General features: G+C 35.5%; 6 protein-coding genes across 9 annotated transcripts in view; 4 read left to right on the forward strand and 2 right to left on the reverse strand.

The window, feature by feature from the left end:
- Window positions 1-25,720, reverse strand: part of LOC663615 (neuroglobin) — a 35,698-nt gene extending 9,978 nt beyond the window's left edge. The window contains exons 1-2 of one of the 3 annotated variants that reach the window (XM_015978946.2): window positions 25,564-25,720; window positions 7,919-8,283 (exon numbers count right to left, since the gene is read on the reverse strand). In XM_015978946.2, coding sequence (XP_015834432.1) covers window positions 7,919-8,109 — 191 coding nt within the window. In that variant the 5' untranslated portion in view covers window positions 8,110-8,283; window positions 25,564-25,720. Of the gene's footprint in view, window positions 1-7,918; window positions 8,284-12,707; window positions 12,947-25,563 lie in introns of those variants that run through there. The other 2 variants (XM_008193670.3, XM_015978945.2) reach the window with 2 other exon arrangements.
- On the reverse strand, window positions 4,994-5,773 carry LOC103312612 (hypothetical protein). Its single transcript, XM_008193664.3, has 2 exons — window positions 5,622-5,773; window positions 4,994-5,575 (listed from the first exon to the last, which is right to left on the reverse strand). Exons 1-2 carry the CDS (start codon window positions 5,683-5,685, stop codon window positions 5,193-5,195), a joined length of 447 nt encoding a protein of 148 aa, XP_008191886.1. The 5' UTR covers window positions 5,686-5,773; the 3' UTR covers window positions 4,994-5,192.
- LOC107397733 (uncharacterized) lies at window positions 6,771-7,669 on the forward strand. Its single transcript, XM_015978937.2, has 2 exons — window positions 6,771-6,914; window positions 6,964-7,669. The coding sequence occupies exons 1-2, from the start codon at window positions 6,845-6,847 to the stop codon at window positions 7,605-7,607; spliced, it is 714 nt and encodes a 237-aa protein (XP_015834423.1). The 5' UTR covers window positions 6,771-6,844; the 3' UTR covers window positions 7,608-7,669.
- LOC103312621 (carboxypeptidase N subunit 2) lies at window positions 15,139-16,287 on the forward strand. The gene has a single exon (XM_008193688.2). It carries the CDS (start codon window positions 15,139-15,141, stop codon window positions 16,285-16,287), a length of 1,149 nt encoding a protein of 382 aa, XP_008191910.2.
- LOC107397730 (carboxypeptidase N subunit 2) lies at window positions 16,847-18,001 on the forward strand. The gene has a single exon (XM_015978930.2). The coding sequence runs from the start codon at window positions 16,847-16,849 to the stop codon at window positions 17,999-18,001; it is 1,155 nt and encodes a 384-aa protein (XP_015834416.2).
- The window catches only part of LOC100141693 (uncharacterized), a 32,742-nt gene continuing 27,250 nt past the window's right edge, over window positions 21,054-26,545 (forward strand). Inside the window, exon 1 of one of the 2 annotated variants that reach the window (XM_015978921.2) lies at window positions 21,054-21,358. The gene's annotated coding sequence lies outside the window, so the exon portion shown is untranslated. The remainder of the gene's footprint in view (window positions 21,359-26,545) is intronic. The other variant, XM_008193671.3, reaches the window with a different exon arrangement.

Genomic DNA, 26,545 nt, shown 5'->3' on the forward strand with positions numbered 1-26,545 from the left:
TCCACAGAAATGTGACGATTTCCCGTCATAGATGCCACATTTCCATACGCTAGTGCAGATAACAGAGTTTGAAAAGTTGCAATAACATAGCATGTATTTGTGCAAAACGAGCCAAAACTTTCTTTGCAGCATTTTCTTTCTCTGCCTCTTATAAATGCTGCAATTAATCTTCGAAGTCTTCTAACTTTTATTAAATTCTTGTAATTAAGAGTTTTCGGTCCCAATTGCAGTGAAATATTTTTTTATTGTTTAGAAGCTGTCAGGATGAATTTCTGGCTCGCCAAGCTCATACATCATGATACAAAGCGTTAGATAATGGGTGGTTTAGTGTTTCTTTTGTGTAAGAAAATCTCGTGAAACGTTAGAAAGTGTCAGATTCGTTAATACGCGAAACATGACCGAATTTTCTTTTATCGTCACGCAATCCGTTCCAAGTGGCAGTACCTCTGTGCTTAATTGCAGAGCAGTTTGGGGCTCGGGCCCTTAATATGAGCCAGATAATGGCAAAATTAATATCTTTCGTGCTAAACTGATACCTGACACGTGACTCCACTCTCGTTTAATAAGGAGCCGTGAAAATTAAAACAGCTTTACGTTATTACATCCTATCATTTTTCATTCCGCTTGGGTTGATTTGACAACAGCTAGAAAGTTTAGAAACAAATAATCGCGTTTTGTTTTGCAAAATGTTAGCGTGTTGGGGTGAAGCTCGCTGAAAGCACAAGCGACACAATGGGAGCTGTAATAGGACCTGTGGTGAGATCTCCACGTGAAATCCTTCATCAATTAATCAGGCGTTTGTACACTTGGCTTTTCAAAGGGAACACAACGTTGTTAACACGCCTGCATCGAACGGCACTTTGCTAATTTATCGGCGATAAGTTTTTTCATTTGCTCGATGAGGATTCGATCCTGTTACTAACTTTTCGAAAGTTTTTCGTGTGTGCTTTTGGGCAGTCTAGCCTGGGATTAAATTGCTTCAAGTCTAGACGCCTCCAATCAGTGATTTTTTTTCAAAAAAATTCGTTTAAAGTAATACTATTATTAAACCAGATATTATACAGGGCGAATCAATAGTGGGTTACTTATACCATATCCTAGGATGCAACCAAAAATACTTATTGCACTTACCACTGGTTTTTTATTTTTTAAATAATAATAATCTATAATTAAATTTTAGCAAAACTGTCGAGACAAACTTGACACAACCCAGAACAATGTGATCTTGGATTAACTTTAATTTTTTCAAAGATTACCGATCAGGTCAGCTGGAACCGGTATTATTGGTTGCATATTTATAAAAAATTCGGAAATAACCAATTATTGACTCACTCTGTATTTATAGTTTATATTTTATATTTATAGAAAAAAACGTCCATTTAAAATCACGATATAATTTTTGAATTAAATTAAAAGTAAGCATGTTAAAGACAATTCTATAAATGAATCGTTTTGGTAAAAATTAACTGACAGACTATTTGCAGTTTTACTTTAGAGTTTGCCCATCCGTTCTGCTTTTCCTCCGTCATGTTTACGTCTATTATCATCGCGATGTAAATTCTTTGTGGTGGAAAACATGTTTTCAAAATTTATGCCCTCAGTTTTCCAAAGCGGTTGTTTTTGTGACGTTAACACACAAACTACAGTTTTGAGTTTGTACGCAAATGCATTAACTTGACTTTGAACGTCATTATGTGAATATCAAAGTGAGTTTCTTGCTGAATTGCTTTTTAATTTCATTACTGTGAGTGAAAATACTCAAAAATTGGTTTAAAATGTACTATATTGAGAGCACAAAGTGTGAGAAAAATCTTTTCGCGGAATATCCGTCGGCAGTCGTTTGATTTTCCAATATTGGCTAAAAGTTATAAAACATTGGTGTCGCATAAAAAGGGATAATATTCCACTACTTTTATTTATTCTGAAAATCAGATTTTCAATATTTTCACAAGGAATGGTTTAAGTTCATAAAGTCTTTATGTCGTCTGGATGAGGAGTCGTCTGGTCTGGAGCCGCCTTATAAAAAATGCGTCTACTAAAGAAATTACATTATGGGGGAAGGAGATGTCACACACATCATATCAAAAACATGGCTTCACTACAGATGCGATAACCTTTCACCTCCAACATTCTAATTTTATGGAATAATTCAGTTCAACTTTTTGCAATTTTCCTTCAATACACAGGCCCCTCCTGTCTCCTCCCTCACGTAACCCTCTTTACAAACGCACCCCTTCGGACACCACAACATGGCACACTCAGGTGGTGTCAAATCAGCGCAAGTGGCCTGACAAGCAGTTTCACATTCTGTTTCTTCCTCGTTTTTCTCACATGCTTTGGTATAATTTTTACTAATCTCTCCTAATTACGAGAAAACTAAATAACTGTACTTTACTAAACATGGTTTACCTGGGTTTACGCAGCTTTCAATTGGCACACATTTACCCTTTTCCGATTCTCTGATGTACCCTTTTTCGCAAACGCAGCCCCCGAGACAAAACTTAAAAATGCAAGGGGGCCTTTTTGGGACATCACAGGTAGGTAGGCAAGGTTCTACGCACGTGGTTGGCACTTCGTACAACCCACAAATGAACGGCTTTGTGCCTTTACTGCCTTTTATCACATTTATGGATGGGAGAGGGTGTACTGTCCTTATTATTAGAAGGGGCAAGAGTTGGAACAAAATGCCAGAAATTGTATACATATTTGTGCAAAGCAAGACAATTAATCACTAAATACGAGTGAAAGAATCACTCTATTATCGCAAATAATTTAGTTATTTTTAGCTACATTTAAATTTAAATATTTTAGTTCTATCGAAGAGTTAAGTTGAGTATTCCATTTTGCAAGCTCTGTGATGCAGAAACAATTTCGTTTTATCTCGAATAAGAGAGTACAATTTTACTTGTCCTGTGGGCAAAATTGCTTCATTAGTCCAAAGGTTAATTAAACATTGATATAATCAAACAGAGGGAAACACTTGATGTGTAAAAACGATGTAACAGCTTCACAAGTTGGGTCGATTTTATCGATTTTCATGCCGGTCTAATTTTGATTTTAGAATTAATAGTAAAAATTTAGATTGAATTTTTTTTTTACGTCACCTGTCTGGATCAATGAATGAGTAGGCTGAGACATAACATGATAACAAAACAATTTAGCTGAAAGGAAAAATGTGTTGGAGAAAAGTCTTTTTCCCTAAATAATAGTGTTATCAGTTGCGGTAATGCCATGCAACAGTTTTCCAAGATTTGATGAGAGCATTTACGTGGCCTGGTTTCATTAAAGTTTCAAGACTGGAATAATATTGATATTTACAGGTAACTGGTACGCACATTTAAATATGTATGAAAATATGTAACTGTAGATCCGCTGTCTTTTATTTGTTTGTGTACTTGAAATAAATTAAAGGACTAGTCTTCCAAATCAAAGATTAAGTTGGATCACCGCTTCACTTTCCTTGCCACTAAGACAACATATTTTGATTTAACATCCAAGTCAAACAGACGGGGATAAACCAACCAAAGTTTATATTAATTCCCCCCAGTGTAAATAAGCTCAACCCCAAGTTTGATTCGCAGGCCAAGATTAAAAACTTGAACATATTTGTTAGCCGAAAATTAATTACAAGAAAGGACCAACATCAACCTCGCTTAATTGAAATCCGGGTCTTGCAATTTCATTTGTTTGAATATTAAATTTTCTTCGCGCTGGGAAGTCCCATTATTCATATTGTTGTATTAATTATGTAATTTTGCAGCTTGGGACCTTGACAGCATCAATTGACTGGAACATTATGTGGTGCTCTTCGAACATGGACGTGAAAAATTTCGCCTTCCTGGTTGCATTTGCAGTTGCGGTGCAAGCAGGTGAGTAACGAGATTACGACTAATTAGGTAATGAATCGCAATTCAGCACCGACTTGTCCCCTTAATGAAGAAATAAGAGATGGGGGATTTGATTGCCAGACGTGCCAGAATTATGCAGTGGTGTTCTGTATGGCACTACACGAGAAAAAGTGCTACTGTAAAGATGGATACGTTAGGGATAACGATAACGACAACCAGTGTGTTCAGACGGTCAATTGCACAATAAAATATTTCAATTTTAGTTAAGTATGAGGCACTCTCACTGTACTATTAATCATTATTATTACTTTTTATTTTAGTTGAGTGTGAATAGTTCCGTATCCACACAGTTAATTAACGTTGTATTCATCCGAAAATTAATAAAAAATAAATCCTGAATCAAGTACTCCGATATTAATCTCGCAGTATCATTGCTGTTAGAATTATTATTAAATCGTTGCTACCCACTTGAGCACACCTTTATTACAACCTGCTGAAATATTATTGACGTGATAAGCCCAGCTGAAAAATAATTGGCAATCAAGTTGTAATAAGAAGCAGTCAAAAGAGTCGGAAATTTCAAATTAAGCTTTGTGTCATTTGTTAAAATTTATTTATCAATTACCGAAAATTACATATCTGAGATAAGCGACAACAGGAGCTGCAATTAGATTTATTAGAGGGAGAGGCAGTGCGATGGACTCTAACAGGATTAGAGCGATGTTTAAAAATCGATTGACTCTCAGCAAGTTTTCTTCAAAGGGATTGACGTCGAGGGTGTGCGGCACTTGCATCTTGTGCCTTGCGAAAAAATTATTTGGACAATAATTCAAGTAGTTTTTAAATTTTTACTTACATGGATCAATAACTTTCACACAGTGGTCGAAAATATTCGAATAATATGACTGTGTGAGTGAACGGTTTGTTACAAATTAGGTACGGTGATTATATGTATTTTCCTCGAAAGAAGATTATTCTTAAATTGGAAAAATATTAAAATTGCAAATTTGAGTTCGATAGTCAAGGTTTATTAAAATTTCAAGACAAGAATTGGGGGTCACCTGCTACATCTATTATTTTTCCTCTATGTATATGTTTTTTAAGAATAAATATTTCGGCCGATTATTGCAATAACAACAAAACCATTGAATCATGTTTTTTATTTGGGAATTTTCGCACATCAGACTATGATTACAAATACCTTCATAAAAATAATTAAAAAACCTAAATCCTCAAAACTGTAATTATACCATAAATAAAACAATAAATATGTATTATCGAAAAAAATTTTTTGATGTTTATTCCAATCCCATAAATTCACCCATAAAAATACAAATCACCCCATCAGCTCTGCCCCGAGCGCTCTATTTCAGTGCAAAACTGAACAGCCAGAAGAAACGAAATAACTTTGACATTAATTCCGGGAGTAACAAGCCCTATCAGTAGAGCTTGCAGGGCAACAGGTGCCAACGGTGCCGGAACCTTTAACCCCGGAAGAAGAATCTCTAGAAGTAATGCAAGTGGAGTAGGCGGCAAAGCGGCCTCAGTTCCGGGCGCCTCTTTTGGGCCCTTTTTAGGGTCCTCTTTCACATTTTCTTCCTTCTTTTTTTCTTGACCGCCACTAGATGTTTTTTTTTCTTCGGCAGCTGGGGGTTCAGCTGGAGGGTCCTCGCCCGTTTTCTCCTCTGACCCGCCGGACGGTGGATCAGGAGCCGCTTCTTCCTGGCCTAAAATTAATCCAATGGCGACCGAAATTCTTACTGAGTCACTCACCATAACAAAGACCGACAAAGCCAAGGGCGATTATTATGGGAATTAGAATTTTTTTCACATGCATGGTTTTAGAGTTTTTGATCTGAATTAGTTGGAGTTCATTCAAGTTTCGTTTTATAGAAACGTGGAGATTGGCTATCGGTTTGATTAGTTATGGATGTGAACGACGTTTCGTGCTTAATTTATTTGTTAAGTATGATAAATGTCGCGCTCTGATTTCATATTTTTGGAGGAAAAGGGGCTTTTCGAAAAGTTGACAGGATGATATCACTAAAACAGTGGTTGTTTGTCATTTGTATCTTAATTGTTTTAACTGATTGTGTGCATCCGGGTGACCCAAGTTTCAGTACTTTGGAAAAATGTCTAATTAATTTATTGTAGGTAAACCTAAGAAAAAAACAACTACATCCAAACCTAAGTCTAAAAATGACAAGAGCAACGTTCCGCGTCAAGGCGGTAAGACATTATTATTTTTTATAACTTTATTTAATATTTTTTTCATTTTTTAATTTTATTCTAAAAAATAGTGGAGTGGTATCAACTTCCCTACAACCAGAGGCTTCAAGTCATATCAACAATGCTATTCAGAATTGCAACAGCTGTGCTTTTGATTTATATGGAAGAATATTTACTATTTATCCCATTTATTAATTTAATATACGTACCCATTGTTCATGTGATACGAACCCAATTTTTTGGTGTCTAATTTCTTGTGATATGTAGCATTTATTTGGAGAATTAAACGATTTTATAGCAAAACATAATTGTTTATTTATTTAAATACATGGTCTACGGAAATAATTTTTATTGTGGTTTTCGGAAGCTAATACATTGAGCGTCTTAATTTAGAGAAAAATTAAAAAATTACATAATTTACTTCTGTTATTTTTATTTATTTTTTATTTTATTTTTATTTTTTAAATGTGTTGTTTACTTAAGACCCTAAAGGACTCTGCAAAAACAAAAGTATGTTACCTTCCTAAGAAATCTAAAAAAAGTTGATTTTTGGTTTATTAGAAACTTTATTGGCTTTTCGTCGATGTAATTGTCCTTAAAAAAATATAAATTAATATTTAAGAATTATCTGAATCTCCAATTTTACAAAAAATAGGCGTGAAAGCTAATAGTGTTACAATTGCCCATAAAATAACGTTAAACACGTTTACACAAAATGTTAGAACCGATTGCTAATTAAACAGTGCGTGTTAACAAACCGAATAAAAATGTTACCTCAGAACTTGATTATAACAATAGTTTTAACCGCTATTTTCGTCGAAAAACACACCGATGCTTGTAAGTTTTGTTTATTCAAAATTTAAAAAAACTCTCGAAATTTTTTTAGACTGCATCCCTTGCCCTAGACCTGGCATCACCCTCTCGTCCTTCACAAACTGCGAGTGCCCTTTAAACCAGTTCTACAACGAAGACACCAACTCCTGCGTCCCTTACATCCAGTGCCCTATTCCACCCCACCGTAACCCTTTGCCCGAACTTAAAGCCCTCCTTCCGTCACTTCCGTCCCTTCCAAACACAATGGATCTCCTCAGTCCCAGCAACCCCCCTAAAGACCTCATCTTAGTCATAAAGGCCCTAAATAAACGAATCGACGCCGTAAAACGAAACATTCCTTCACTCCTTGGCCCTATCGTCGCGACCGTTGCCCTTAAAAACAAGGACCTTTTTGAAACCTGCGACGGCAACGTCAAATGCGTCATCCGAGAGGCGCTAAAGCGGGAGAAAAACTACGAAGTGATTTTCCCCAAATTGAAAAACGTTTTCAATTCGATGATTAAAATTTTTTACGGCATTTTCGACGATTTGAAAAAAATGGTCAAGGAATCGTGCGTGAAACCCACGGATTGTCCAGCGATTCGCGGGTTGTTGAAGTTTAGGGAGTTCTTCCCGGGGAATTTTGAGGAGTTGAGAGATCTCATTCAGATTGGCGTACAGGTTAACAAGTATTTTTTGAAAGAGTTGAAGCCGTAGGAGTTTGTTAAATTAAATGAAAATACTGTAATGGCTTTCGTAATAAAAAACTAATTCTTTTACTGCGCTTGTTGCTAGAAAGTCCCGTTTATGGCGACATTTCGACTAATGGAGTGGGGGAGTTGATGTAATATCCATGTCTGGATGATTAATTAATTTATCCGAAGATTAAATTAAAATAAAAACGCTGTTCTAAGCTAGAAACATGTTTAAGTAATTAGGAGGACATCTGTTTGAAAATTTTCGTGTGGTTCGTGTTATTATTATTATTTTAAAACTGATTTCGTCCGTTTTGCGTCATTTTTACTCACTTTAAGAACATGCAAACTCCCGTGGACTCCATGGCCCTGCTGATGCCCTTCCAGGAGGCCAGCATGTTGTACTTCTGTTTGGCAGTAAGCGGTAGTCTCGGGTCGACAGTGGCAGGCGGAGCACTTTCGTCCGGTTTCCGGTGATTCCCCGACCCGCCACTCGAGGCCAATTTCCCTAACTCGCACCCCATTGTCCCACTAATCACACTAAACACTGCACTAGATCAGGTGTTATAACTCGGCACCACGTTTATCGATTCTTCCACAACGACTTTTCATCGCAACACTGGTGTTATTAGCACGTATTTACACGGTGTAGGTACCCTTCAATCGATTGCTTATTGTTCGTTTAATAAGGCAACGAGCTGAAACGAATCCGACTGTTATTTATGGGCCTCAGAAGGATAAAGGAAGGATTCCTCCCGAGAAACATTCTCAATAATGATGAACACGGCTCTGATCGATACGGCGGGGTTATTTCGCTTTGCTAAACTTGTACTCGATTGAAAGAAAATTGGTGAACGCGTTTAGAAACTCTGCTTGGAAAAACAGTTAGACCAACAATTAACATTTTTAGCACGTTTAACTTTGTTCGGTTCTGTAATAATATTTCAAGAATTATTTGGTGTTGGAAACAGATTTCCAAGATAAGTAAAACAAAAAGCACGTCACTGAACCAATGACGCCAGTAATTTGAATTTTAAAAATGACGTTCAACTAAAATGGAAAGCCGCAAGTGTAATGAATGAATCAACAAAGCGTCTAATTGAAGCAATAAATATTTATCGATTACCAAATGTGATGAAAGAATAAATGCCACAGAGGAAGTTCGGGAAATATTAAGGATAATGTAGGCACTTTGTAGCAGAAGTTTTTGTTTGTTGTGACCATAACCAAAAGTAAATTTGGTAGGTAACCATTATTAGTCGTAGATGGAATTTTAAAAACATTTCGACACATAAAAAAAAATTTTTCCTCGACGAGCGATAATTAAATTCCAAAAAAGTATTTCGCTTATTTAGATTTTGATCCATTTTTGCAAGGACACTCTGGAATCTGAAGCCATTACATAGACGAACAACAAACTCAAATGAGATATTTAACATGCAAAGCATATTTTCGACCCAACAGAAGAACTTATAAGATGGTTTCTTACGTCTCTTTTCTTTGAACGGTGGACACTGTATTCCTACTTTAACTTAAAAGCAAAATATTTCAATTAAAATCTTTTATAATTTTAATACAGGATCAAAGAACGCAATTATGGTGCTTAAATAATAATTACTGAAACTTGTACAAATCAATAGCTTCCGATTATGATTTCTGGTTCGTGTAAAATAGAGACAATATGAAATTTAAACAGCAAAATGAGCAATGCCACAATTTTAATTTAATCTCGAGTAACACAGCCATTAAAAATTTGTTTTGCACGCAGTATCGTTTGTAATCACGAGCTTTAAAATACCAATTTAGTTCCGAACAATACCATTAATGCACCAGTTGGTCACATTATTGTACGTCAATTGCTTAAAGCTTGAACAAACATCGAAAACGAAGCAATTAAAAAACCGCAGCCACATGTGAACGCCAACCGGAAAATTGCAACAGTCGACTGCATACTCTCTAATGAAGTCTTGCATAAAACTACCCCTGTATTCACTAACGAAAACTGGTTTAAAAATTAACTAAACTCTAACAAAATAATAAAAAAAAAAATCCAAGGCTTGTGCTACAGCGACACGTATTTAATTTTCCTGCGATTGCAACCAAGTTTTCATTAAATGAATCTCTCAGACATACACAAAAGTTGAAACTTAATTAATTAGAGCTTACCTACTTTTAATTTATTTTGTCTTTTAACATTACTTTTGCAATATATACCTAGAACTTTTAATAACTAAAAAGTTTCCTCTACTTCCTTCCATTATTTACCTGAAAATTAAGCCGTGCCTGTCTGAATTTATTTTTGTCGAAGGTTAGTACAAACACACCAAGTACTTGAAGCGCAGATAATGTTTACATTGAATCAACATGTTCTGTTATAAATACAGATTGCCCGCTTCTAATTCGACCCTCTCGCAGTGTAAACAGGCAAACTGAAAATATCGTTACATTCCGAATCGATCTTCAGAAATGACGTCGCGACTTCAACAATTTTACCCAGATTGTTGGAAATATCGTACAGGGTTTATGAGAGCAGGTTGATTGATGTTTGATTGTTTGGTTATACCTATTTACATGCGGAATGTAATGTTTAAATTATAAGCAATAAACATGAATGTTTCAAGAGTTACGAGCTTTTGAGTCGAATATTCCAGAAAATAGTCTGGGAAGTGGTTTAAATAAATAGTTTTGAAAAATAAATGTTTTGCTTAATTTAAATAAACATAGGTACAGTATAGTTATAAATGCTTTGATAAATGCAAACGTTGTTTTCAGTGAAACAACCCACATACTCATTATTACAAATAAAAAACTAGGTTACCTGCTATATCTAGATAAACAAAATGGGAAGAATTAAAAAAAATTGTTAAGTAATTTCTTTACTCTAGAATTTGGTAACTTCGATCACTTTACTGAGCTTTTTAAACGGTTTTTATTCGTGGGCAATATTTACAGTTCATTTAACGTCAAGTATCGAATAATTGATATTTCAGTGTTTGGGCGAAAACAGATATTTAGCCACAAATTCAAATTGAATACTAATGAATTCAATAAAGCACCCAGTTCTAATTTAACAGTCCTTCAATAAGCGCACATTCCGTACTATAAACAGTCTATACTCGTAACATTCAGTGGGTGTCCAATAATGTTGCACCATAATAACTCAATAAAGATCCAATATAATTGTTTATTTGGGTAGTTCAACTATATATCTTTGACCAACACACAAATTATTGCAATTGAAGGATTCCCCACTAGGAATAGATAAATAGCTTGTCAACGTAAAATCAGAAAACAGAATTTTATCACCAGCTTATTAAAAAAGTGAATGTTTTTATAAGTTTTTATTTATTCATCATGGTCTGTGTAAAATTAATGAAAGCGCGAGGACTCAGCAGATTCCAAAATTATTAGTTAGAAAAACTGGAATTTCCTCGGCGAAAAACCGCCGATAAAGAGCGGGTGCGTAAAAAACTCGCGAAGCAATCTAATGCGAGGGAGAGATACACAGGATTAGGAAAAGATAAATCAATAAAGGACACAGGAGCAGGAGCTGCGTCCCAATTTCCTTCCCAAAACCCCTCAAAGCTCTGCATTCTCATTCAATTAAATCGCAACAGTAAAATAATTTATGTACAAATGGAGTTCCACAGCTTAATTCCCGATGCTTCGTTACGTCTCGATCTCGTTTCAGCCAAAGCAGCTTTTTCAGCTCGATTTCAGTGGCGTGAGCTGAAATAGAACTCGCTCACTGTCAATCATTCTCCTATTTATCTGCTTCAGTTTCGGAGAGAATGGATCCAGACTACTCGCTTTGAAAAAAGAAATAAAGTGGCGAGATGTGGTTAGCATGTAATACTGACTGCTTTTAAATAAAAATATAACGTATTCGCTTATGCTTGAGTTTGCTCTCTGAGAATTCAATTTCGTCGTCTTGGGAAATAAGTGATTGACATTTTTGTCCTTTTCCTTTAATCGCAATTTCTATCAAAGATTCTCCTCAATTCCTCGAAAGTTAAGCTTCTAATTAAAAGTTTGGCGTTCTGACCTGGCCATGACAGACCTCGGGCCTAATTACTGAAGAGAAGAGGGAATGGTGACCCTTTTAATGGGCTTGTTTACCGCAAAAAGCCAGCCTGTAATTACGATTTCTACAAAACTATCCCATTAGCTCTAAAATACATTTGTTGGAACGTTTAACTTTATTACAGTTGGACTTTACTGAAACTATTTGCTTCCAATGATTAAAAAAGGCGTCCAGCTGATAATGTCAGGCTGTTTACTCGTGAATGGAAATAAAGGTTATTGATTATTCCAATATATTCATCATCGATTCTGATGATTAAAAAAATATTATTGCATTTTAATTAGCTTCAAAAACTAAAAAAAAATTACGACGTAAAATAATGTTGATTAATTTTTAATTAATTAATAAATAAATTAATTAAAAAAACAGTCAGACAAGTCACAGAGACCAAAATTTAGATCGAGACTAAATCCACTTTAAGGACATGTATTAATTCTATTTTTCCTGAAAATACAATTAGTTACGAGTTATGTTTTCATTTCAATGTCAATAGATTATAAAGATAAGACGCACGCAAACTGTTGGCATCAGATTTACATAACTTGGTTGTCCTAGGCAAACTAGACGAGATAATCGGATTCGTTTTAGCAGTAACTTTATTTTAAAGAAATCAATGAAAAAAAAAACAGTTAACCCCGCCCATTATCTTGACACAAAAATTTCACCGTTTAGAAAATTCGGCCAGGTGTCATTGTTAATCGTTTCGACAATTTTATGCTTTCTCATTAAAACGTCAATGTTCTCTTTGAGTCAAAAATAAACCCAGTAAATCAGAGCGTCCGTCAAACAATGACTAGAATTTCGCGCAACTTTAGTGGAATAAATATAGCGTTAGAAAAAGCTCTGTAAAATGTTAGTCGGTAAGGTTTAAAAACGTGGTTTCATCACGAAAGTGGCTCGGCGATGCTGACGTCATTTTATATTTCAATTATCTTTTCGTTGAAATTTTCACATTTCCGGGACTTAATGAAAAAACTGAGAACGTTTCTCGGCGAGATCAAGGATTTTGGAATTGATTGTATCGATTATTCAGCGTACAGTTTCGAACAAAGCGAATGAAAGCTCCCCGTAATTGGCTTCCATTTTCTCGGTTCGAAGTGGCTTCCACAACATTAAACTGACCGTCAGATCTTAATCCAAATCATTGAAATCACTGAAAATCCACAGCACTGTTGGCAAGTAGGCAACCCGCGACTGATGACGACTTTCAGTGGTTTGCCTATCTCGACCTAGGCTCGGATCCAACTGAAAATCAGCGTCCGTTCAGGGCTGAAACGCAAGCGCGTTTCAGTTTTCAGCGGGTACGAAGTCGTGTTTCATGAAGAGGGTCTTCGGATGCGGACGTGAAATATTGATTCGGTTATTGTTTGGGACCGGCTTCGTACTGTGGAGGCATTCGCGGTGCGTTTCGAGCGTTTTGGTTTCAGCTCTCGCGAGGATAATTACACGGTTTACACAAAAACGCAATTATTTCACATTTTTCTCGATTTCCCTCAAACACCAAACTTAATAATCAATACTAAACGCTTTTAGCAGCACGGGAACAACTGTTGCACCGTTGGTTGCACTATTTAAAACCTTACTACAAGAGAAAACAAAGCGTCTAAAAACAGAAAACCAAACCAACACTTTTTTAGTTTCGGATTTAAAACAACCTATAACTCATACTTTATTCCATACGAGTAACAGCTAGTTGTTAACTCAATTATCAAAAACTTTGGAATATTCATGATTCCTTTGAGAACCTCTACAACTCGGAAGCCCGTACATTTGAAGTTATCTGCTAACTTTGTGAAATTTTATTTCCAAATATATTTTATTTTTAATTCTTAATTAGGAGTTTCCGTGATTGAAAAAAATTTTATTACGTTAGTTAGGGTTAAATATTGTCATAGAAAAAGTCGAAGTTTTGGAATTTGTGGTGTGGGCGAGGAATCTGCGAAGTAAATTTGTTCGAGACAGGTTTGAAAAGGGAATGAAAGGAGTAAATGAATGTAAATCCATTCAATGGTTTTATGTCAAATCGCACGGAGCCAAAGTGCGATTCCAGTAATGAGAAATCTTAATTTGATTCCCGGATTCCATTCCCGGAAATTTACAGTAAAGGTGAAGATTTGCGTAACTAAATCAAAAATACCTTTGGCGTTTTATTTATACTGGCGTGGGATATAATACGCAATTTTCTTCTTGATCAGACTCCCTAATCAGTGAAAACATAAAATTTATTGAATATGAAGACCGGAAATGTGGTGGAAGGTGTAAGAGGCGATAACCAACCTGATTTGCTAGCAGCTTGTCTTATATAAGTTTCAAGGGTTTTCCCGGCAATTTATTCGGGCACAAATTTCAGCACTTACACAGGCCATACACCCGACTTTCGCTGAATCGATACCTCTACTTTTTCAGCGACGAAAGTCGCAAAAACTCTTTTAAAGCAGAAGCAGGTGTATATTATTGCCACAGCGAAATTGTACCAAATTTGCGGCAAGCATCAAAAAATCAAAAAAAATTTAATTGGCTCTTGTTACGTTCATAGTTTTCTAACTATTTTCCTTTCCGTACAGCTAAGAGTTTATCAATAGTTTTCATATCTCACCAGACTGAAACCCACAAACAGATATCCCTGCTTTCCTATTCCCTTTTGAAGAATACGAGATTAAATTTTATATTAGATAATGAATTCTTGGTTAAAGAACAGCAACAGCGGACTTTTCCGCAACTTTCATAATAAAAAACTCGCAGACGTGGTATTAAATTGCAGACTTCTTTCCGATCCGTTCGCCAAACACATTGATAAATAAAAGAGCTTTTGGACGTGTCTCGAGTATCCGGTCAAGTCAATAAGAGAAAATCGCTTCTGGAAAAAATTTCCTCGGCCCTTCAAATAAAAGATAACGTTGCAGTATTTAATTTATACAGTTTTTAAATTCTAAGAAACTGAAACTTGGCCCTAATGTGATTTTTGTTATCATTGAGAAACGGGAGAAGAGTTTTAATTTACATAATATGAGTCTCGGAACCGGAATTGCCAACTTTGTTGCATATCATTAAATTTCAAGCGGCCTTAATGGCGCGGACGACTGAAAATATTCAAATTTATCTGTGAGTTTCCAGGTATTGAAAGAAAACGCACGGACAATCATTGGGAAGAGAACTAAACATTTTTTTATTTTTAAATCACGCTATATGAACAAAAATGATTACTGATAATTCTATTTATATTAACTTGACCTTAGTGTTATCCTTGATGAACACTATGACGTTGTATTTGTAAACAGGCACTAATTCTCTTTGTTTTTCCCACTAAAAGTATTATCATTTGGGATATTCCTGTCTGACCATGTAACAGTCTCTCCTCCAGTCTGGGCTTGGTTGTCGCTTAATTATGTTGTTTGCAACAATCGCGGTGTTTGTTTTTGTCAACATTTTTCACTTTCAAGGAGTTACAAGTGCGTGCAGACAGTCTTACATGACAATATGCGACAGTTTCGAAGATTTTAAAAATTACACCGACATCGAAAATTTGAGCAATCTGATGATAGGATCCGAAAGTGGAAACACAACCAAGTCTTCAGTTAACTTAATGAAAGTTCTTCACTTGGGAGACTACTACAAGTTGACGAATTTGTACGTAATAAATGCGATAAGTAGCTTGGAGCTGACCGTTGCCTTTCAATGCACTTTCACGAACAGTCCTTTACAATACGTGACTTTTTATGGAAATTTGATGCCAAATATTGAAGCATACCACTTTCCGGTGTTCGGTATGAAAAAATTTACTCTAGTCAATAATCAAATCGAGACTATCAAAGACGGAGCTTTCAAGTATCACGATATTGAAAACATGGACCTATCGGACAACCTGATGGAAAACATTGAAGCTGGGGCTTTACCCCAATCGTCACAAACAAAAATTATTACGATTAGAAACAACAAATTGACACATATTGAGGTTGGAAGCTTCCCTTCAACTTTAGAATCCTTGAACCTGGACTGGAACAAATTCAGACTCATCCAAGAGGAGGTTTTCGCCAACGTCCTCAACCTGAAAGAGCTTACTTTAAGCCACAACAACTTCAACCAAATCCCAAAAATCAACTTCCTGACACAACTTGTGATTTTCGACATATCCTTCAACGCAATTTCCACAATCCCAAGCAACGTTTTCAAGGACATGACCAAGTTGAAGTTGCTGGATTTGAGTAATAACGATATTAAAAGCCCTGTTCTTCTGCAACAGTTGCAAATTCCCGTCAATCAGGAAGTGATAATTTCACTAGGTTTAAATCGGTTGAGGTCGCTCAACTTGACCGGTGTTTCCTTAGAGGGAAAAACGCTAGTCCTGTATGGAAATCCCTGGGATTGCGATATTTGGCCTGAACTTAAGGGCGAATTAAGTGGACATGAAAGTGAATGTGATTTGAAATTTTTATCGAGCGGAAACGTGCCATTTTGTATTAATTATCGGTCCGGTAGTTATGCTTTTGTCGCCCTGTGGGAGAACGATATCGACCGATTTCATCAAACTGTTAGGAAGAGCGAGAAAAATTCAGGCTGTGTTCTAAGGCCGGCAAGGAATCTGTGGTTGTACGACATTCAGGTTGGGTGCGTGGCTTAAGAAAAAAATGTTTATTAATTGTAATATTAATAATACAAGTTATTTCTGTAATAAAGTTTAAAATGTGTTTGCGTCTTAGTCAAGTTAACTAATTCTAAATAGAGCTAATTTTTCATTGTTTTAACATAATAACTCTGAATTAAACAATATAATTTTGAACTAACTTTGATTTTATTTAAAATCATCTTTAGCAATTTACGAGCAAAATGTTGTTGAAGTTATTTTTATTGTAGAATGCGGAGAACTCGCCAAGAAATCTCGTGTGACGATAATAAAATAAAAAAAAATAATTATTAATTTTATTCCTTTAACTTTATTCCTCAGTAAGTGACTGAATAAAAATGCTGACAGATAATTCTGTTAGTTATCGTATTTATATTGGTCTGACCTTAATCTTATTTTTAATAAATAAATATTGCGATGGTAAAATCTTAATCAACAGTCAATCCTTGATTATAGTTTAAACTGTGTAATTATGTTGTTTGCAATGTTTGCAGTGTTTTTACTTGTAAACAATTTTTGTCTTCATGGAGTTACAAGTGTGTGCAAACAGTCTTACATGACAATATGTGACAGTTTCGAAGATTTTAAAAATTACCCCCACAAAGAAAATTTAAATAAGTTGATGATTGGATCCGAAAGTACGACCGCAAAGAAGTCATCTGTTGATTTGCGGACGGTCCTTGACTTTGGCTACTATTACAAGTTGACAGATTTGTATGTTATCAATGCTATAGATAATTTGGAACTAGAGTCTGGTGATTCGTGTTCTTACACAAATCTGCCTTTGGAATACGTGACTTTTTATGGAAATTTGTTTAAAACTATTGAAAAATACCATTTTCCTGTGTATGCAGTGAAGAAGTTTAATTTAGTCAATAATAATATTGAAGCAATCAAGAGCTGGGCTTTTGCCGACCACCACATTGAAAATATGGACTTATCGGACAACCTGATGGAAGATATTGAAGCTGGAGCTTTACCCCAAACTTCAGTTACCAAAACTATTATCATTAAAAATAACAAATTGACACATATCGAAGTTGGGAGTTTTCCTTCAAGTTTGGAAGTTTTAAATCTAGGCTGGAACAAATTCAGGCATATTCAGGACGAAATTTTTGAAAATCTACTCAAACTGAAAGAGCTTACTTTAAGTCACAACAATTTTAAGGAAATTCCCAGAGTCAACTCACTGACGCAACTCGTGATTTTCGATATGTCCTTCAACGCAATTTCCACAGTTTCAGAAGGCGTTTTTAAAGACATGAAACGGTTGAAATTTTTGGATTTGAGTAACAACAACATTGAGAGTCCTCTTCTTATCCAGCGGTTGCAAATTCCGGTCAACCAAGAAATAACAATTTCTTTAGCTTTAAATCGTTTGATGAAGTTAGATTTGACTAACGTTTCTTTAGATGAAAAAACGCTAGTCCTTTATGGCAATCCCTGGCACTGCCACCTTTGGACCAGCCTTAAAACTGAACTAAGTGGACATGAAAGTCAGTGTGATTTGAAATTATCGTCAAGAGGGAACATCCCGTACTGTGTAAGTTTTCGTTATAATATTTATACCATGGAATATGAGTCGAAGAACGAAATTGACCGGTTTCACCAAGTGGTTAGGTCGAGTATGAAAAATTTCGAATGTGATTTGGCGCTTCCAAGGAATGAGTGGTTGTCTAATGTTCATTACATGGTGTCATGCGTGGCTTAAGACACTAATCAAGTCGCAATTTTTGTTAAAGAAATACACAATTCCGAATAAAAAATATTTTGTGTTTTTTAGGCCACTTGCGTAACCCTCCCCACCTCACAAAATCCATAAAACATCTCTCGGATATTTTCCAATTTTCATATTCCAAAAGGCCGACAAAGAAGCCGCTTTTTCCACCGTCCTCAACCACCCTAATCCCTCACCCCACATTCTCCCGGAATTTCAACGAGACACGATAGCATCTTTCATCATTTCGTTACATTAAAGACATCAACTATTGAAATTTATCGTCACATTTTTTAGTTTCACGAGTTACGTGTTTGACCTGGCCCAGCTTTTGCAATTTTCATTTGGCCTATATTCGGACTAGAATCGATAATAATCATTTAAGGGCTGTGCAATATTTAGGTGAGGGTCCTGCGAAAAGCGCCGGGAAAGTAGAATCTCGAGCAATCGATGTCTGTGTTAGTGTGTAGGTGGATGAAACCACTGGTATACCGGTGGGGATTTTAAACTCGCCCTTCATGTTTGTGTCCGGACATTATTAGTTTATTGCATTTGAGATTTGTTCGTGCACGGCTGACATATTTACCCGTGCTTCTGCTTAAAATCAACGACACAGTTTTAATAAATCAATTGTCCGATTTATTTTTCTTTACGCAGGAAATTTAATTATTTTTTTATTTCCTCACAAGACCTGCAATATCGCCCTAAGTTGTGCTCATTATGACAAATGAGAAACGCGTTGTGTTACTGCCACTTACGACACGTTGGATTAAATAAATAAGGGTTGAATTTCCACAACTAGCGCTCCCAGCGGCTTAATAAAAACAAAAAGTGTAAACTCGAGACATAAATAAGAACGCCAGCAATTTCAACAATTATTTTCCTGTAGGTACTCCTGAAATTTATTACATTGCGAATTCGTTCGTTGTTTCAAGACACTCATCTCGTGGTGCTCTCGTAATTAAACCAATTTAAAGGTTTGAAACTCCGGGAATAATTTCGCTTCATAAACTCGAGTGCTAATTATTTTAGAGACTTATGTGTCAAAGTTCTGATTTGATCCTTTGAGGGCCACATGTTAAGATGCGGTTAAGTCAAGTGTCTGCCCTTGTTACGTTAATTAGACAGCAGGAAGTCGCAAGTCGCTACATATTTAATTAAAAAAATTCAAGAGATGAGGCAAAACTTTCGGATCTATGTGAATTTATCCCAGAATCGCATGAACTGAGAGCATCACTTTTTAGAGTTGAAATTCATAGAATCTGCGCCTATGGTAATCCCGCAAAACCTTATCCATATTAAGTTATTCGTAGGCGTATCGCTGCATTCGCACACGAAATGTGGTTACATCACTGTATCTCTTAGCTATAATTCCTTTTACGTTGATGGACTTGACGCACTCGACAGACACAGAGAAAAATCGCATTTGTTGTGTGGAGTAACGTAACTTCGTTCCCAACACCACGCCTAAATTCGTTACATCCCCAAAAATCTCCAAGATATGCGGGTTGTTTATGCACTAGTTACGAGTTCCCACGCTTGAAACAACAGCAGGTCTCGAGTCTGTGCCCCACTTCCGGTTTGAGTACAATTTCGTCCCCTTTTGGAGATATCGGATGTTAAATACACAGGGTAATGGCGCATCACTTCGGAGGAAATTCGAGATGCGTTGGCGAAAGTTGAATGGAACACTTTAGGTTCGATCCAACGATGAGATTTTCGAAAAGAGCAAAAATTGTGAACGCGTCTTCACAATCAAACATCAGGTGCGTCCTCGGCTGAACGCTCTCGCAGGTGCTTTATTATTGCCCTCAACAATACCATAAAATAAAAGAGCAGCAACACTTGTTCTCGTTTTTTCATCCCGTTCGAGTGAAGACGAGAGTGGCGTGACTAAAAGTAGTTTGATCAAACAAAATTATTAGGAGCCGGAGTTTTAAAATCTGATTAAAATTCATATCTCGGCTATGCCTCAAGCCGTTTCGATTCCTTTGCTTCTTTTCGTGCGTTCTAGGTTGTTATGTGGACTTTTTCCCACGGAAGAGAAGCAAATATTTGAGGGATAGAGTGTTTGCAGGATTTATTAGCGCCGTTTGTAGATTTGGCATTATCAAGCTTTTAAGCTGCTTGAATGATAACAATCGCTAATAGGCGATAATGGCGTGAAGGTTTTTACAGATTAAATTGTATTGTTGTATTACAGGAATTTAGCACTTGCTGCATGGATATTTCAACAGTCTTAGGCGCAAAATAAACTTTAGTAGCAGCATTCTAAGAGGAGATAAATATTGCACGTAAACAATTAAAATGACAAGAATAAAACAAAATTGTTCAAATTGTTCAAATTCATAAAACTTTCTTAATTAAAAGTGTTTCATTTTTTAAATATGGTCAATTCAAGTTTGTAGATATTTGCCAACACAAAAAATTTTACGCTGTGTGAATCCAAATTACCTCAATCTGCCAACATTCTATTGTTATAGATCAATATCACTGAAATATTGTGGTTTCTATTCCTACATTATTGTCTCAGATACGAGCTCAGATAGTTATTTTCTTGTATAACACAATTCTATTAAAAGTATTCTCTTTGGTTTCACTGATTTTTGTGGTTTGCTTTCTTTATTTCAATTTCAATTGTGTGAACTTAGTAGCAGGTATACTCAAAAGGAAAATGATAGAAATATTAAGAAGACCAAAATGAAGTGGAATTACACAAAATAAAACTGAGAAAATGGTAGAAATACTTAACACTTTGTATCAGAAAAAAATTACCTGGTCTGGATAACATTAGTGCGGTAATTATCTCAAAGTTTAAGGTTTACTCCCACCATATAAATGATAATAATCAGAAAATTATTTAAAATAGTGCAGTTATTGTAATTTACGATCAATTAAGTTCATTTGGGAATGTTCAAATTTTAATTTGCACGTACGTATGTATGACAAAAAGCCCAATTTTTTGGAAAACCTTTGGATGAAATAATTGAAGAAGACAAGTGTTCTTCGTTTATGGTTTGTCGTTGAATGACGTCAGTGGGTTCTTGTAGATAACATACGTGGTGCGGCCATTCACAGTTGTAGACAAACGCTCCCAGAGTCTCAATGAATTAGATGAAGCAAGGTCGGGTAGGAGCGGGGGCGTTTCCAAGATGTGATGTTAGGTCCCTGAAGAAGGGGTCACAGTAGTGCTCGAGACGGCGCCGATGGCGAAGTGTGGAAAGTGAATAAGAGCAAGCGACTTTGACGCGCGAATCGCGTGTGTGTGCGTGTTTTGGTGTGAAATGTGTGAAGGAAATTGGGGGTTTTCTATGGAGGATAATGAGCGAGCTGGACCAAGCTGAGGCGAAAGTGAGTCCAAAGAAAAAAAATTTTTTTTTCGAAAATATGGGCTAGGAACAAGTGGCCGCATTTTCGCATTTTTTTGGGTTTTGTTTTTTTAAATTTTTACCTTTCTTGTTTATTGATAAATAGAAACATTTTATGTATGCATTTTATCAATAAAAATATTTAATAAACAATAATTTATCATTTTGGGGCTTGACAAGCTGCGCAGCCCGGTGATTGGACATTGAATGAAGTTTAATTACTCGATTTCAAACGTCCATTTATGCTTATTAATTATTAAAATCTAATTATAAAATTTGTGAATTTCAAAGAGGGTCAGTTTTAGCAAATCCATTTTTCAAATCAATGGCATTAGTTTGTTTGCGGATCATTAAATTATCAATAAAGTAATTAAGGCAAATCGATCACTTTAAAGGTAATTATTTTTTTTATTCAGTCATTTCATTAATTAATGAACCTTGAGGTTCATTAGTTGATACTCAATAAATACTATTTTCACTTCCGTATAGTTTACATAAAGATGTATAATTTTTATCGGACAGGTCTTCATTGGTTTTACATAAAATGGTGGGAAAATATTCAGCAATGAATCAACAATTCATATTTTTCTCGTGAGGTGTTATTATAATTTACTTGCTAATTATGCTCACAGTTTTTATACTGTTCACAACATTTTTCACTCTGTTTGTTAGTAACGAAGGACATAATTAATAATAATAGTAGATGTTAAAATACTGGTTGGAGATGGATGGACATAGTTCACCAGCCAAGTGTTCAAGGTAATACTCGTAATTGTGTGTACCATGCAAAACAACAGATTTTGTGGAAAATTGCAGATAAATAAATTACTATGAATTATTGCTTTCGATCTTGAGTTGCAACCGGAACTTTATTTTTTACCTTAAAATTTCCGTAATAAGATTCCTATCTGAAGTAAACCAGAATTGCAAATTTACTTCAAAATCGCCTTTACAAAAAATTTTCCTTTAAATAATTTAAATCAATGCCACTTTTGAGATGAGTTCTACAGATATTTTCTCGGTTGTGGAAGGAACTAGAGTTAAGTTAATTCCCTAATGAAGTTTCCTCTGAATATGCATTACCTATAAGTTAGTTTGTTTGATTATGATTACACAGTTCCTAACCACTGTGGTGAGTTGAGTAATAATAATTAAGTAAACAATAAAATTTGCATACAGGTAGATCTACTTAACTATGTGTAACTGTATATGCAATAAAGTTATTTTTATAAGTACTATTTTTAAAAAAAGTTAATTATAGTGGGGGTACGATAGGTAATGAAAAATAACTTCTCATATTGTTGTATAGGCAATTTTTTAAATTCACCATATCTTTAATATATCAAAACCAAGGTGAGCTTAACATTTTGTTGCTCCAAGCCAACCAATAAAACATTAAGATTTATTATGGCCAGCTTCCAACCATGCAACCATTTCCTGCCATAGTCTCACACTTTTTACCCCGATTTTAAACAATCTTCACAATAAGAATTCAACCACAAACCACCACTCTGCAGTTCCAGCAATCTCCCATAAATTCCACTTTCAGCACGTACAGTTTTTAAACCGATTATTAATAATTTTTTCATCGATGATGGTCTCAAAACCCGTCATTAGACGCGATTATTATAAATTATTATTGTTCGATGTAATGGGACTAATCAGTGTTTTATAGACGTGTCTTGGGCAGCTAATAACGGAGAGCGTTTCCTCAATCAAAGAGATTTCGGGATACATAAAATCACATATTTACATAAGACGAGGAAGTAAACAGTTCTTCGCTTTAAATTTAATGCAGCAAGATTTTACAGAAGAAAATTCGAATATTCATGACCATGACTACAAGGGGAGTGGTCGAGTTCGAAATCAAAGAATAATTGCGTTTATGGAGTTTGTAGTTTGCAGCTGAGGTGACTCATATGAGCGGCTTGACCTGCGACTGGATTTGTCAAGAAACTAGATAATTCTTACAACTGGAATTTATTGTTGAATACGTTCATAAAGACATTGTTAATAATCAGCGTTTATTATTTCAAGCACCAAGAACAATATGAAATAAAATTGATTATATTTTTTCCGTTGACATTATTTCAACAGTATATTGAACCAAATGTCCAAAAAAATACTACAACCGGAAATGTACTTTTAAGGAAAGCTTTACTAAAATGGCATTTTCAAACTAGTTCTCAATGTTTAGGTTTAAAATGCCCAAGTTGTCTACGAGATATTCAAGTTTTTTGAATAATATTCTACATAAGTTAGAAAGAAATATTATCTTTCACAGCGAAATGTGCGAACTGTGGCACCCACAAGAATGCAGTTTATGGATGGAATTTGTGTTAAAAATATTAAATATAAAGTCAAATATTAAAAAAAAAAAATTGCAATAGTTTTGTCGATTTTCCCTACATAGCGTTGCTTTCTAACTTATAGCAATGCAATAAGTTCGTATGTGAGCAATTAGCGGCTTTAAATAAACAGTTATCACTATCAGCGATAATTTAGCGTCATTACTGCAGGAGAAAAAGCACAACGAGGGTGTCCAACCGTTGTACAAAACAGAACAAATCATCTTTGGCACTCCTGTTATTACAAGTTGTTGACATCCCATCAATCTCCCACATCCTGCGGTTCTGATAGTCCTTATTCGAACAACAGGAAATAAAACCGACTCCATTAAGTATGATACTGTTATTAAGCGCAAACGTTCCGATTATTACCAGTTCGCGTAAAAACAATTCTGCCACAAGCAGACAGTTTAGAAAACAAATCAACTTGCACCGATAGAACGCCGATTAGCGTGCAGTTAAGAACAGTTAAAATGATTTGCGATCAATTAAAACGAAGCGTGTATTAGCTACTTGCCGGATGTTTATTTTATATCACTCTCTGGCAGGAATTTCGATACGACAGGATAAAGAATGGAATCTTTCACGCTCCATGGACGGTCTTTGATGGAATATTTAATTAATTTATGCATAGTCTTCGATTAGGAAAAGATTATACGGCTTGTTACGCGTTTTTCCTTATCCTGTCAGAGGATAAACATTGATATGGACTTGGTCTGCACTTGAGGTGCGAATTGCTGCTTTGGCAGCCGGTAATTATTGTAAATGTTGCGATTGAAGAATGCAACATCCGGTGCAATGCAATTTCCTGTTTCGTGGCACATAATAATGTTATCGGGTCTCCACTCATGTAGGAGGACTGCTGCAGCCAGAGGGAACTGCCAAAGGAGACGGCATTCTTGCTTTTGTCAACGCAATTGGCCTAAGCTTGCCATTGAACCGTTACAATAGTTTAATCGGTGGTAGTAGAACGGAAGAAATAATAATAATAGAATCAGCCACACACATTTTTACTCATTCAGTTTTAACTGTTACTTTTTGAGTACTCTTATATTAGGTTTTGATTAAAAAAAATTGGAGTATTATTTTATCAAATTAATAAATATTCTTTAATTTATCTTTGTTTGCCTTTTCTGTTATGTGCATAAAAAATTAATGAGCTTAATACAAAGGGACAAAGCATCGAAAAATAATATAATCAGTGTATCTGCCCATCAGTCAGACTGAAGGGTTGACGAGTCAGTGAAGAGGCGTTGAAAAATTGCCTCATATTTATTTTGTGCTTTCGAGCTAACCATTCTTTCCGGAGACATCGAGGAAGATTAATCGGTTTTATTTCTAACCAATCGCTAGTTTCAAAGCTGCAGGACATATTTTTTAAAAGAATATTGAGTTGTTGCCCGACATCATCTTATTTCCTTTTTCGATTTACTGTGCGAAATCGCATAAGTTTTGTTGTAAGACACAGTAATTTATGCTTCAACATTTCGTATAATTCTTATGCAAATTTCAAGGCCGTGCAATGTTTTCTTTCGACTTTTACCCCATAAAATTGTCAAGTTATTACTTGTAAATGAAATATCGTAAATTATTTCAGATAAATGCTTACGAAAGGCGTCGTAAAAAGCATTGTTTTACGATTTAATGTGAGCAGAGGTGTGAATTAATTGGCGGCGATTAATGCTTTAAATATTGTGGGTCATTTGACATTTGACTAAAATGGCCAAAAGCTCAAGCTACTTATTTATTGTTAGAGTTAGAGACTCACATAATTTATTTTATCAAAGTTAGCACTAGCCAACAATAGTAATGTAATAATGAAAATAAAAACTTGCATTACTTCAATGGCTTTGTGTTGTTCCTCTACGGCATTATCCTTTATCCACCACTTTTATGTCTTTAATGAACTTGGCAAACAATAACAACACGGTTGGTAGAGAAGGTCATTGTTGAACATGAGTATAACTGCAGTCGCATCCATCACACACTACACATATGCTGCTTTGAATACGCTTACGAAAGAATAGTTCCATTTTCGTTTTATTTTCTTACAGAGCATGCAATCAAAAGCAGATTATCCAGCATCTTTCACGTGATTTCCAAGCGAGTTGTTATTATTAAACACTTAAGCTTTCTATCACAAACCCGGGAAAAAATATGAGGCACATGAGGGCCAAGATTCGAGCACTAATTCGAATTATTAATTATTGCACAGCAGTATTTTATTGACGGTCCAGTTGATGACCATTATTTTGCAATGGGATTGCCAGTGATTTATTTACAGGTCAGAACGTTACAAAATTTCAAACATATTGCATTCCATGCGCCTTTGAGGAAGAAACATTTATCTTAAAAGGCATCGTAATTACACTACGCTGTCTTATTTAATATCTCCACTGGGATAATTATTATCGTAAAATTTAATAGGCCTGATGGTCGTAAAAGCGTAATTGTTGGTTTCGAGAGAACGGAAATTTCAAATTGTGTCAAGCGTAATTAATTACCGATACTTAGTAAATTTCTGGAATATTAAAAACTAGATTTTCGTCGTTACATCAACTAGCTGCTTTGTGCGGACTTGAAACATGCAATTTTTAACAGTGTGAGTTATTTTACCGTTAACTTTTCAATTTGAAGACATAGTTATTATGGAAGGCTGAGCGTCGAATCTTCCCGTTTGCCTAATACCAGTAATCAACAGGCATGTAGGTAAAAGGCTTGCCTTTGGTAATTAATTAACACTCTTGCAATGAAATTAGATTCAGTGCCGCTCTTAATCATGTTATCGCCAAGAACACAATAGAAAGTAGGTTCACTCTTCG

The sequence above is a fragment of the Tribolium castaneum genome, chromosome 9 (genome assembly GCF_031307605.1).
Source record: "Tribolium castaneum strain GA2 chromosome 9, icTriCast1.1, whole genome shotgun sequence".
Classification (NCBI taxonomy): domain Eukaryota; kingdom Metazoa; phylum Arthropoda; class Insecta; order Coleoptera; family Tenebrionidae; genus Tribolium; species Tribolium castaneum.